This window comes from Hemiscyllium ocellatum, chromosome 20, assembly GCF_020745735.1.
Source record: "Hemiscyllium ocellatum isolate sHemOce1 chromosome 20, sHemOce1.pat.X.cur, whole genome shotgun sequence".
Taxonomy (NCBI): domain Eukaryota; kingdom Metazoa; phylum Chordata; class Chondrichthyes; order Orectolobiformes; family Hemiscylliidae; genus Hemiscyllium; species Hemiscyllium ocellatum.
This window is the reverse complement of record NC_083420.1, coordinates 976,432-990,197: the sequence shown is the minus strand read 5'-3', so window position 1 is coordinate 990,197 and position 13,766 is coordinate 976,432. Positions and strand designations below refer to the sequence as shown.

The 13,766-nt window shown below is 42.9% G+C and overlaps 1 protein-coding gene across 9 annotated transcripts in view; it reads left to right on the top strand.

Moving 5' to 3' along the window:
- Nucleotides 1–301: 301 nt before the first annotated feature.
- The window catches only part of LOC132825308 (centriolar coiled-coil protein of 110 kDa-like), an 83,827-nt gene continuing 70,362 nt past the window's right edge, over nt 302–13,766 (top strand). For 6 of the 9 annotated variants that reach the window (XR_009645773.1, XM_060840414.1, XM_060840413.1 and 3 more), the window contains exons 1-3: nt 302–350; nt 1,003–1,048; nt 10,111–10,279. Coding sequence is in view for 7 of the 9 variants with exons in the window: in XM_060840414.1 (XP_060696397.1) it covers nt 10,133–10,279 (147 nt within the window). In the remaining 2 variants the exon portion in view is untranslated. The remainder of the gene's footprint in view (nt 351–1,002; nt 1,049–10,110; nt 10,280–13,766) is intronic. The other 3 variants (XM_060840409.1, XM_060840415.1, XM_060840410.1) reach the window with 3 other exon arrangements.

Here is a 13,766-nt window from a genome sequence, read left to right as displayed (position 1 = left end):
GGCAGTATTAGTGACCCAGAGTAATTATTACAGGCAGTATTAGTGACCCTCAGTGTCTATTACAGACAGTATGAGTGACCCTGAGTAATTATTACAGGCAGTATTAATGATCCTCAGTGATTATTAAAGGCAGTATTAGTGACCCTGAGTGTTTATTACAGGCAGTATTGGTGACCCTGAGTAATTATTACTGTCAGATACTCACTCCCTGTTGCTCCTCCTTTACCCGCCCTTTGCTGCAGCAGAACCGGACGTGACGTTTATGGGCGGCGCGAGCCAATGAGCGCGCTCTCCTGTTGCCAGGTGACGGGGCGGTTTGGATGGCGGGAGCGGAGCGGGGTTAGTGACAGGTCAGTGTCCGGCAGCGGGACAGCCCCAGCCCCAGCGCCGTCACCCCCTCGGGATCTCCCTCACCCCCTCCCTCCCCGAGCTGCTCCCGCCGCCTCCCTCAAACAGCGGTGGCCTCCCCCATCGACTTGCCGCCCTGAGCCTTCCACAGCCTGAGGCTCGGCTTGTCCCCCCTCCCCCCCCCCCCCCCTCAGGCCTGGGTCCCTGATGGCATGGCTCTGGTCCCTGATGGCATGGCTCTGTGCTGCCTGAGAGCCGCACTGAAACTCCCGCTGCTCCTGTGATGGCTGCAGCACCCACCCCCGGGGTTTCTGCCTGCAGCTGCTTTGTCATCTGTAAAACCCATGGTTTAAACAGTGGCTGTTGTTGCTTTCTCATTGTGTGGGGCTTTCGTTAGGACCCGACACACACAACCATCTACTATAAACCCTTGTGTGCTGCAGTCTTTGTCTTTCCTCCAAATTTCCTGCTGGAAAGAGTTTTTTAAATTTCATTTGGATTCTGCATCATCTACGTAATATTGAGTTTTAACCTCTCACAGTGTTTTTTTGGTTGGTAACCAAATACGTTTTGGAACACAACAAACAATACCATTTGAAGAGTAGCAAATATTTGGCAGTATTTCTTTCACTCCTGTTTTCTTCTTCCTTGAAGGTGCAGGCTTGTTTGATTATCACGTAGAGTTTTATCGTGTGTCGTGGTAAGTTGTTCAAGGTTTTAACATTACAGCCTAATTTCTTGACACATGTGCTTGAAATTTCCTACTGTACTGTTTTTATTTCATGTTGAGGCATATACAGTATTTACTTACTGTTCTGGGTTGCCCAAATGTTTGTCAAATTTGTTAGAGCACCTTGAATTTGATTAGCGTAAATCAGTATAAATAATCTGGAGTTCAAGAAAAGCTAAAGCAAGCAATTGAATGTTTTTACTTTGAGATTTAACACTTATATTAATTTAACCACACAAACATTTGAATTTGGAGCCAGCTCTTGAGCCTGACTTGTCATTCAATGCAATCTGAGCTGATCTGATTATTCTACATTCCCACCAACACATGAAGGTTTCACTCCCTTGTTTATATAAAGAATATATCGCCCTTGATTTTAAAAATGTTAAGACTTTACTTCTACTGCCTTTCGAGGAAGAGAGTTGTAAAAACCTTCAGTTGTCTACTCATCTCAGCTTTAAATGGGCAGTCCATATTTTTAAAAAGTGACGTCTAGAAGATGCCCACAATGATGTCATTCGTGTATATCAAGGTCAGCTTGTTTAACAAATTACAATTGAAAAGCTTTTCACCTGTTTAATCATTTTAATGCATATGTCAATGCACGAAAAGAAGCAAAATAAAGAGCAGGATTCTGAGAATGTGATTTATAAAAATGGTCAAAAGATTGCTACTGAAAGATGATAAAAATGAGGATATTCAAATTATAGGATTGAGAAAACCTATCTGAATTATATGGAGAACTATAAAATTTTGAACTGGATCGACCAAGTTTTTCTTTTCACCAAGTGTTTGAGAGGTACTCAAGTTCTTTGTTCAGTACTTCTAGCAACACACTGAAATTTAGTCAAAAGAAATGAAAGAATGTGCGCTTGTTGACAAGTAGCACATTTCAGGATGATTTAAGGAGAGTTAGAGGCTGCACAACTTCTGCAGTCTAGAGGAGTGTTCTTTACTCTCACCTCACTATCCTACCCCTCTCATCTGCAGTGGTTGGCGCTGCTGGATTAGCATTTTGCCAACGCAACTTATTGCTTCCACAGATCAAGAAGAGTTTCGAATAAAATATGAATGGCCAAATACTCCTCTTTCCAGCTGACTACTTTAAGTTAGAGTAACCTCAGGATCAGAGTTTTTTTGTTTCAAATTTCATGCAACAAGTGAGTAGCAAAATAAATTTCGGTTTCTTTGTGGTTGAAACATGAAGTTAGCATGTTCAGCAAGTAATTAGGACAATGAGTAGAATATTGGCCTTGATTGCAGGGGAATGGAAAATAGCATAAGGGAAGTCTTGTTAAAATTGTACAGGGCATTAGGAAGATCACAATTGGAGTGCTACATAAAAGTTTTAGTCGTTTTGTTTAAACAGGCGTAAACCCACATTGGAGGCAGTTCAGAGATGCCTTGTTAATTCCTAAGTGAAATCATAATCTTGTGATAAAACTGAGAAGATTGGGTCTGTATTCAAAGTTTAGAAGAATGAGTGGTGATCTTAATGAAACATGAATAAACTTCACAAGGAACATAATGAAAGAATGTTTCCCTTAGGAAGGAAATCTTGATCTGGGGCAAGTGGAAACTAAATAAGGGATTTCTACAATGAAAATAAAGGTGAACAACAACAGTAATTGTTGGAAAAGCTGAGCAGGTCTGGCAGCATCTCTGGAAAGAAATCAGAGTTAATGTTTCGGGTTGAATGACCCATCCTCAACACACTTCACCCAAAGTGTTAACTTTGATTTCTCTACATGGGTGCTACCAGACCTGAGCTTTTCCAGCAGTTCCTGTTTCTCATTGACACCATCCACAGTTCTTTTGCTTTTTTGAGATAGAAGGGAATTGCTTTCTTAAAGACACTGAATCTTTTGGAAATTGCGATTCTCTACCACAGACAATAATAGAAGCTGAGTCATTGTGTATATTTGGCCCTGAAATGGTCAGATCTTTGAACTATATGAGTCGCGTAGCAATTAGAGTAGTTTTTTATTTGTCATTTCTACTATAAACAACTGACACAGTTAAAATGCAGTATCCCTCCAGGACCGAGGGTGCGACATGGACAGCACAGTTGTACATGGCATGAAGTGCATAAGAAGTGCAAAACAGGCAAGTTAAAGTGTAATAGAAAGATGATAAATAAGAGACATTTTTCGAGCAGCAATTCAAAGTTGTGCAAAGAATTTCAGATAGGGGTAGTGCGGTGGCTCTGTGGTTAGCACTGTTGCCTCAGTGCCAGGGACCTGTGTTCGATTCCTGCCTCTGGCAACTGTCTGCGTGGAGTTCGTACGTTCTTTTAGTGTCTGCTTGGGTTTCCTCTGGGTATTCCGGTTATCTCCTAAAATCCAGACGTGCAGATTAAATTGGCCATGCTAAATTGCCCATGGTGTGTAGGATAGGTGTATTAATCTGGGGTGGGTGTAGGGGAATGGGTCTGAGTGGGTTCAGAGGGTTGGTGTGGACTTGTTGGGCTGAAGAGCTGTTCGCACAAAGTAGGGATTCTCTATCTATATCTTCTAATCCAATCATACTGTGTTAAGGAGCCTAATGGCATGGGGCAAGAAACTGTTGCGCAGTCTGGCTGTGAGCGACCAAATGCTCTGGTATCTTCTGCCAGATAGCAGGAGGGAGAAGAATTTGAGTGAGGGGTGTGTGGGGTCTTCCACAATTCCACTAACCTTTTGGATACAGCGTGTGGTGTAAACTTCTGTAATAGAGGGAAAAGAGACCCCAATGATGAGCCAGTAGGGGAATGGGAACCAAAATTGTAGTTCGGGTGTCCATGAGGTTGAGAGTCGTGAGTTCAGAAATATGGTTTAAAGGTGGCAAGAGTTTACTGGCAAGCAGGAAAGTGGTTTGAAGTGTGTCTGCTTCAATGCCAGGAACATCCGGAATAACTTGGTGAACTTGCAGCATGGGTTGGCACCTGGGACTTTGATGTTGTGGCCATTTCGGAGACATAGGTAGAGCAGGGACAGGAATGGTTGTTGCACGTTCCGGGATTTAGATGTTTCAGTCAGAGAAAGTGAGGACCGCAGATGCTGAAGATCAGAATTAAGAGTGTTGTGCTGGAAAAGTGCAGCAGGTCAGGCAGGATCTGAGGAGCAGACAAATCAACGTTTCGGGCAAAAGCCCTTCAACAGAAATCAGGCTTTTGCCTGAAACATCGATTCTCCTGCTCCTCGGATGCTGCCTGACCTGCTGTGCTATTCCAGCACTACATTCTTGACCATGTTTCATTAAGAGCAGAGAAGATGATAAAAAGAGGGGGAGGTGTGACATTTTTTAGTTAAGTCATTATAGTGGCAGAAAGGACTTATGAGGACTTGTCTGCCGAGGTAGTATGGGCTGAGGTTAGAAGCAGCAAAGGAGAGGTCACCCTGTTGGGAGTTTTCTGTAGGCCTCTGAATAGTTCGAGATAATTCTGGATAGGAGGGAGAGTAACAAGGTGGTTGTTATGGGGGACTTCAACTTTCCAAATATTGAGTGGAAATCCTATAGTTTGATTACTTTAGATTGGTCTCTTTTTGTCCAATGTGTGCAGGAGGGTTTCCTGACACTGTATGTAGACAGGCCAACAAGGGCCAGGTCACATTGGATTTAGGTACTGGATATTGAACCTGGCCAAGTGTTAGATTTGGAGATGGGGGAGCACATTGGTGTTAGTGACCACAATTCAGTTATGTTTATGTTAGCAATGGAAAGGGGTAGGTATATACCGCAGAGAAAGAATTATTGCTGGGGGAAAGGCAAAAATTATGATGCAATTAGGTAAGGTTTAGGATGTATAGAATGGGGAAGGAAACTGCAGGGGATGGGCACAATTGAAATTTGAAACTTATTCAAGGAACAGCTACTGCGTGTCCTTGATAAGTATGTCCCTGTCAGGCAGGGACGAAGTGGTTGAGCAAGGGAGCCGTGGCTTTCTAAGGAAGTTGAATCTCTTGTCAAGAGTAAGAAGAAGGCTTATGTTAGGATGAGACATGAAGACTCAGGGCATATGAGAGTTACAAGTCAGTCAGGAAAGACCTAAAGAGAAAGCTAAGAGGAGCCAGGAGGGGACATGAGATGTTGTTGCCAGATAGGATAAAGGAAAACCCTAAAGCTTTCTCTAGGTATATCAGGAATAAAAGAATGACAAGAGAAGATTAAAACCAATTAAGGATAGTAGTGGGAAGCTGTGCGTGGAGTCAGAAGAGATAGGGGAAGCACTAAATATTCACGCTGAAAAAAGACAATGTTATTAAGGAGTATACTGAGATACAGGCTACTAGACTAGACACGATTGACGTTTGCAGGAAGGAGATGTTAGCAATTCTGGAAAGTGTGAAAATAGGTGAGTCTCTGGGCCAGATGGGAGTAATCTTAGGACTCTCAGGGAAGCCAGGGAGGAGATTCAGAGCCTTTGGCTTTCACCTTATATTGTTATTGTCGACAGGCATAGTACAAGAAGACTAGAGGATAGCAAATGTTATCCCCTTGTTCAAGAGGGGAGTAGAGACAGCTCTGGTAACTATAGACCAGTGCGCCTTATTTCGTTTGTGGGTAAAGTGTTGGAAAGGATTATAAGAGAGAGGATTTATAATCATCTCGTGAGGAATAAGTTGATTAGGGATAGTCAACACAGTTTTGTGAAGGTAGGTCGTGCCACACAAACCTTATTGAATTCTTTGAGAAGGTGATCATAAAGGTGGATGAGGGTAAAGCACTTGATGTGGTGTATATGGATTTCAGTAAGGTGTTTGATAAGGTTCCCCACGGTAGGTTATAAATGACTGGAAGAGGGCATAGAAGGATGGTTTAGTAAGTTTGTGGATGACATTAAGGTCGGTGGAGTTGTGGAGAGTTGTTACAGAGGGACATAGAGAAGCTGCAGAACTGGGCTGAGAGGTGGCAAATGGAATTTAATGCAGAAAAGTGTGAGTGATTCACTTTGGAAGGAGCAACAAGAAGAAAGAGTATTGGGGTAATGGTAACATTATTGGTAGTGTAGATGAGCAGAGAGATCTGTGTCCATGTACATCGATCCCTGAAAGCTGCCACCCAGTTTGATAGAATTGTTAAGAAGGCCGACGGTGTGTTGGCTATTAATGGTAGAGGGATTGAGTTTTGGAGTCACAAAGTCATGGTGCAGCTGTACAAAACTGTAGTGCGGCTGCACTTGGAGTATTGCATACAGTTTTGGTCCCTGTAGTATGGAAACAATGTGGAAGCTTTGGAAAGGGTTCAGAGGAGATTTACAAGAATGTTGCCTGGTATGGAGGGATGGTCTTATTAGGAAAGGCTGAGTGACTTGAGGTTGTTTTCGTTGGAGAGAAGAAGGTTGAGAGGTGACTTAATTGAGACAATCAGAGGGTTAGATATGGTGCACAATGAGAGCCTTTTTCCTCTGATAAGGATGGCTCACATGAGGGGACATAGTCTTAAATTGAAGGATGATAGATGTAGGACAGATGTCGGAGGTACTTTCTTTAATAAGTGCAGTATTGACATGGAACGCACTGCCTGCAACAGCAGTAGACTTGCCAAGTTTAAGGGCATTTAAAAAAGGTCATTGGATAAACATAGGGATGATAATGGAACAGTGTAGGATAGTTGGGTTTCAGATTAGTTCCACAGGACGGCGCAACATCGAGGTTTAAAGGGCTGTTCTGCCCTGTAATGTTCTGTGTTTTATATTCTGAGACCTTCTCAGCTGTCCTCACTTTCTGTTGAAGGTTCTTATGATCCGACATGTTGCAATTCCTGAACTAGGCAGTGATGTAGCAGCTCAGGCTACTCTCAATGAACCCTCTATAGAATGTGGTAAGAGTAGGGGCTGGGAGGTGCGCTTTTGTCAGCCTGCGCAGAAAGTATCGACTCTGCTCGGCTTTCTTGGCTATGGAGCTGGTGTTGAGGGTTCAGATGAGATTCTCCGCTAGGTGTACACCAAGAAATTTGGTGCTCTTCACGTTCGCCACGGGGGAGCTGTCGATGTCCAGCGGTGTGAAGTGAACAACCATCTCTATCATCATGTCCACATTCGGTGACAGATTGTTGGCTCTGCACCAGTCCGTTAGCTGCTGCACCTCCTCTCTGTATGTTGACTCATTGTTCGTGCTGAAGAGACCTACTTCAGCGAACTTGATGATGTGATTTGACCTGTGCATTGCTGCACATTGTGTGTTGGCAGGGTGAACCGCAGTGGACTGAGGGAAGTCAGTGGTTAGAAAGGACAGGCAGGAAGGTGAGTCGTGAATTGGATTCAGTCAGCCAGGATCTTATTGAATGATGGGCTTAATTACCAACTTGTCTTATTTCTTCTCCACTTTTAACATTTTCATATTTGTTTTTCTCCCAAACAGCTGGAAGCTGCTAGAGAGAAGTTGAATCAAATGCTTTCTCTCAAAGTATTGTACAGCTACTTTGAGACCAACTAGTAGTTTGAAAGACAAAGAGCTGTTCAATGGACACAAAGTTAAGTGGAGGAAATTAAATAAGCACTCATTTTGAGAAGGCTAGAATATAAGCATAGTGATATACACTTCAGCAGTAAAAGTCGTTGGTCAGACTGCATTTGGAATATTGTGAACAGTTTTGGGCTCTGTATATAAAGGAAGATGCTCTGGCCTTGGAGGAGGTGTGGAGGTTTATAAGAATGATCTCAGATGATGAATGGTTGAGGACTCTTGGGTTTCACTCGATGGAGGTTAGAAAGATGAGGGGGGGATCTGATTGAAACTTACAGTATACTTAGAGGCCTGAATAGAGTGGACGTGGAGAAGTTGTTTCCCTTATTAGGAGAGACTAGGATTCGAAAGAACAGAGTGAAAGGATGACTGTTGAGAACTAAGATGAGGAAGAATTTCTTCAGCATTAGAGTATTTAATCTGGGGAACTCATTGGCACTGATGTCTGTGAGGCCAAGTATTTGAGTGTATTTAGGACAAAGATAGCTAGGTTCATGCTTGGTAAACAGACCAAGGGTTACAGGGAGAAGGCTGGAGAATGGGGTTGCAAAGTAGATCAATCTTGATTGAGTCTGCACCACCATTCAATGGGCCAAATGGCCTAATTCTTCTCCTGGTCTTATTGTCCTCGAGCCGACCGTTTCTGATGTGTGCTTCAGCTCCTTTTGCCAAAGTGATTCCTTGTGCGAGATCAAAGTAAAACAAGCATTTCAATTCAAGGCTCCCCTGTTGACACCTCTTTAGTGTCTGAACAGCCAAGAATGATCACTCCCTCTGCCTCAGAAAGAGCACTGAGTGGTCTCAGCCCTAATTAACTGTTTACTTGAAGATTAAATGTTACTTTGAATTCAATCCTAAGAGTGAAAATTGGGAAGCAAAATAACAAGATATGCTTCACGGGTCTGGACAATTTTTTTTGTTCGGCCCTGGAAGATCACTTGAGGTAATTTTGGGTTAAGTAGAGCCTTGATAGTTTGTTTTAATTGCTTCAGAATATTATAGTCAAGTCAAACCAAACTATATCTAACTAAGATAGGATTGAGAGGGATGTTCAAGTCTATTTTCAACAGAATTACTGAGAATTGTTAGAAACAAACCATTATTTATGTTGCATGTGAATTTGTTTTGCAATGTCACATATTTGTCATATTGCATTGGGAGAAAGGAAAATAAATTATTTACATAGAGAATTAGTTTTAAATGTGGTTTATCTATGAATTATTATTCACTGTAACATACGTGACAAATAATTCATTATGTATGTGTTAATAACTTCTGTGAAGACCACAATTTCATTTTATATATTTTTGACTATGGACTAAAACCTGAAAAGGACTTTTGAAACCAAACGTTGAGGAAATAATGACTGCAGATTTTAAAAGTGTTGCTGAAGCTCAGCATGTGGCAATTACACTGCAACTTTGTTCAAGCAGCAGTGGGTGATGGCTGTTTGTAGATGGTACAGTACAGCACTGGAATGTGTGCAGGCTGCAGTTTTGCCAGTAACAAGTTGCTGATTAGTTTGTTACATTGTGACTAGTCTTGGATAGAAAGGTCTTTCACCTGCCAACACTCCTGATTTTATTTCTGATGAGCTGAACCCCTTGTGGGTGTGAATGGTAATGCTCTAAGAGTGGTTTGTTTTTCTTTAATTGGCATTAAAAATACCTGAAACTGGAAGAAAGTTGCAGCTGTTTTTTCTTTAATCAATAACAAAGAGGCTTTGTAGACAATATACCAATTGATGTGTGTCTTCTGCAAAGAAGAGAATGAGCAACATAGTATTGGCAAGTGTGAAGCAACATCTCAATGAACCCTGTCAATACTGTTTAACCGTTTCTTTCTTCCTTCCACCTATCAAACCATATCTTTTGTGTATGTCCAGGCATTTTAAGAGATGAGTTCGTATTTTCACTTATAGAGCCATATGTTGATTGTTCATAACTGATTAGAATGTACTTTTTGTGATAAACTGTAGTTAAGTACAGGAACCTCGTCAGTGTTTTCTGTTCGAACCAGATAAATTAGAGACTTGCATTTGCAATATTTACATTAGCTGGAAAAACATAAAACACTTCTGAAAAATGTCATGAAATAAGTGTGATCTGCACAAAAATTTTTCTTAAATTGTATTACTACAGGTTTTGTCACTATTGGGTAATTTTAGGGAGATATTTCTTTTGGTGAAAATACAGAAGAACCTCATGGCTTTGTTAAATGAAATGAGCTGATGATTTTAAAAATGATACATTGATTAAACCACGGCTTGCTTTCATATCTATGATACCCTAATGACCGAAAAATGGTTGAAACCGAAGTTTAAGGAAATTTTGAAATCCAAATAACGAACATGCAGTTTTGGGTAATGTGGATTGGTTGCACTTGTAAGGTAAAAGACTATTCACATAATCTTTTGCAAAAGTCAGAGTAGCACAGCACCCTACATTGTTTCCAACATTAGCAATATAAATTAGTTTTATATTGGTGAGAAAAATAGCTGTCTGAAATATATTTGGAGTTGTACAACTAGTTTATTTGGAATGGCAGTTGTGATCCCATTAACCTATAATTCACTTTGTTTTACAGCTATAGAAGAAATGTTTAGCAGATGAGAATGGAGGATTATGAGGAGTTTTGCAATAGACATTTAGCCAGGATTCAGACTGAGATGGTGGAAAATAAATCGTTTGAGTCAGTGTGGCCAAAGAACAATTCTGTTATCCACTTCCATGGGATTGCTGCACTCTGTCCTCTGGTATGGCTCTTGATTTAATGAAAAAAAAATTAAATGTCATTCTTATATTAATGGAAATTAGGACCAATATATGATTTACTTATTGCTTTTCTTTCTGAAATCTGAAATACACTTGTTCAGGACATGATGTTGATAGTTCTTAATACAAATTATTATTTTCCACGCATACGTACATACATACACTATTAAAGACCGAAGGTTGAAAGTAAACACCTTGGAATGTTATTCCATACACATCTAACTGCTAACACAACTGCATTTCCTGTCCTATGTTGAAGGGCTTATGCCTGAAATGTCGATTCTCCTGCTCCTTGGATGCTGCCTGACCTGCTGCGCTTTTCCAGCAACACATTTTCAGCTCTGATCTCCAGCATCTGCAGTCTTCACTTTCTCCCTTAATAAAAAAAGACAGCTAGTTCGAACGGATATGAATGATTATAACTTTGTAATTGATTAGACAGAATTGGGAACTGCAGATGCTGGAGATCAGAATCAAGATTAGAGTGGTGCTGATAAAGCACAGCAAGTCAGGCAGCATCCGAGGGAGCAGGAAAATCAACCTTTTGGGCAAAAGCTCTTCATCAGGAATGAGGCTGGGAACCTCAGGGGTGGAGAGATAAATGGGATGGGGGGGGTGAGTGGGGCTGGAGAGAAGGAAGCTGAGTGTGCAATAGGTGGATGGAGGTGGGGGTGAAGGTGATAGGTCGGAAAGGAGAATGGTGCAGATTGGTGGGAAAGAAGATTGACAGGTGGGACAGGTCATGAGGATGGTGCTGAGCTGGAAGGTTGGTACTGGGTTAAGGTGGGGAAGGGGAAATGAGGAAACTGGTGAAATCCACGTTAATGCCATGGATTTGAAGGGTTCCGAGGCGGAACATGAGGCGTCGGGTGGTGAGGGAGCAGCGGTGGAGGAGGCCCAGGAACTGCATGTTCTCGGCAGAGTGGGAGGGGGAGTTGAAAGGTTCGGCCACGGGGTGGTGGGGTTGATTGGTGTTGGTATCCCGGAGATGTTCTCTGAAGCAGTCTGTGAGAAGGCATCCAGTCTCCCCAATGTAGAGGAGACCGCATTGGGAGCAACGGATACAATGACAGGTGTGGAAGTGTAGGTAAAACTCTGATGGATGTGGAAGGCTCCTTTGGGGCCTTGGATGGAGGTGAGGTAGGAGGTGTGGATGCATGTTTTGCAATTTCTGCGATGGCAACGGAAGGTGCCGGGAGGGGATGGTGGGTTGTTATGGTGTGTGGACTTGATCAGGTAGTCGCGGAGAGAAAGCGGATAGGGGTGGGAAGGGAAATATATCCCTTGTGGTGGGGTCTGTTTGGAGGTGGTGGAAATGTGGGTGGATGATGCGATTTGTGAAGAGGTTGATGGGGTGGAAGGTGAGGACTGGGGGGGTGGGGATTCTGTCCTTGTTGCCCACCGATTCTCACCTACCTCCTGCAAAAGTATTCCCAATTCCACCACCTCCACCGCATCTGCTCCCAGGAGGACCAGTTCCACCACAGGACACACCAAATGGCCGCCTTCTTTAAAGACCGCAACTTGCCCTCCCATGTGGTTGAAGATGCCCTCCAAAGCATCTCATCAACATCCTGCACCTCTACCCTCGAACCCCTGTCCTCGAACCCCATCCCTCCAACCACACAACAAGGACAGAACCCCCATCCTGGTCCTCACCTTCCACCCGACCAACCCCTCCACATAAATCGCATCATACGACATTTCCGCCACCTACAAATGGACCCCACCACTAGGGATATATTTACCTCCCCTATCCATTTCCCGCAAAGACCATTTCCTCTGCGACTACCTGGTCATGCCCATGCTCCCAACAATCATCCTTCCCCTTCTGGCACCTCCCCCTGCCACTGCAGGAATTGCAAACACGCGCCCACACCTACCCCGCCCCCCTCCCACCTTCATCAAAGGCCTCAAAGGAGCCTTCCACATCCATCAAAATTTCACTTGCACTTCCACACGTCATTTATTATGTCTGCTGCTCCCACTGCGGTCTCCTCTACGTTGGGCAGACCAGATGCCTTCTTAGGGAGCACTTCAGAGAACATCTCTGGGACACCCGCACCAATAAACCCCACTGCCCTGTGGCCAAACATTTCAACTCCTCTCCCACTCTCCCAAGGACATGCAGTTCCTGGGCCATGTCCACTGCCATTCCCTCATCACCCGGCGCCTGGAAGAAGAACGCGTCATCTTTTGCCTCGGGACCCTTCAACCCTATGGCGTTAATGTGGACTTTCCTCATTTCCTCTCCTCCCACCTTACCCCATTCCAACCTTCCAACTCAGCACTGTCCTCCTGACCTGTCCCACCTGTCAATCTTCTTTCCCACCTGTCCGTTCCACCCTCCTCTCTGACCGATCACCTTCATCCCCACTGTCATCCACTATTGCACTCTCAGCTACCTACCCTCCAGCCCCAGCCTCTTCGTATTTGCCTCTCCACCCCCCGAGGCTCCCAGCCTCATTGCTGATGAAGTGCCTTTGCCCAAAACGTTGATTTTCCTGCTCCAGCCTGACCTGCTGTGCTTTTCCAGCACCACTCTAATCTTGACCTTGTAATTGATGCAAACTCTATTGGTGTTTGGCAGTTTGCCTCAAATCTTTCATGTCCTTGGCTTCTTGCTTCCATTAGAAGATTCACATGACTACATTTCAATTATACAATTTGTTTTTAAACTATATCTACAAGGTGAGGGATAATAAGCCACAGATACATTCTATATAACATAATAGATCTCATAAAACATTGCATTTTCAAAGGATATAGTCGAAGTCTTACCTTTATGGTCTCCATGTTTGTGTTGCTTCTCTTGTTTTGATTCTATCAGTGAAGGACTTGCTTTCCATTTCAGTACGTCTTGTCTTTTCCTGATTTGTTTTGCTTGAATAAAGTGTAGGTGGTTAAGCAATTGTGGGATTTTCTTTGACATCTCTTCCCTTTTGTTGCTTGAAGCGTGGATTTCATAATTGGTTTAGCCTACTTTGGAATGCAATCATTTCTGTATTTCAAAAGCAAGTCAGGGAAAAAAAAACTGCCTGGTCCTTATGTTTGATACTGTTTCAGTAAGGGGAATTTTATCCCCTTCCTAAAAAATCTAATTTTTGTTGATGTTTTATTATGAACACACGTTGTTCAGGTTCTAAATTTCATTGGAGTTTAGGCACCTGATATTTACCAGCTCTTCATTGAAAAGTATCTTAGGTTGGCGAATTAACTCAAACTGGGTTCTGTATTGTACATTGGCTAACTCAAAATCATTAATACTAAAGAATGTGGAGCTGGGGTATGTGACTCGTGGAAATGAAATACAGTCACCAGAGAAGCAGTATTAAAGAAGGAAATGGGACGAAAGGCAGGTAAGCTCCCTGGGCCTGGTGGCTTGCAAGCTGGCATCCCAAAAGGAGTAGCTACAGAGAGATTGGATGTGATTTTCCAAGAATCCTTTTGATTCTGGAGAAGTACTGG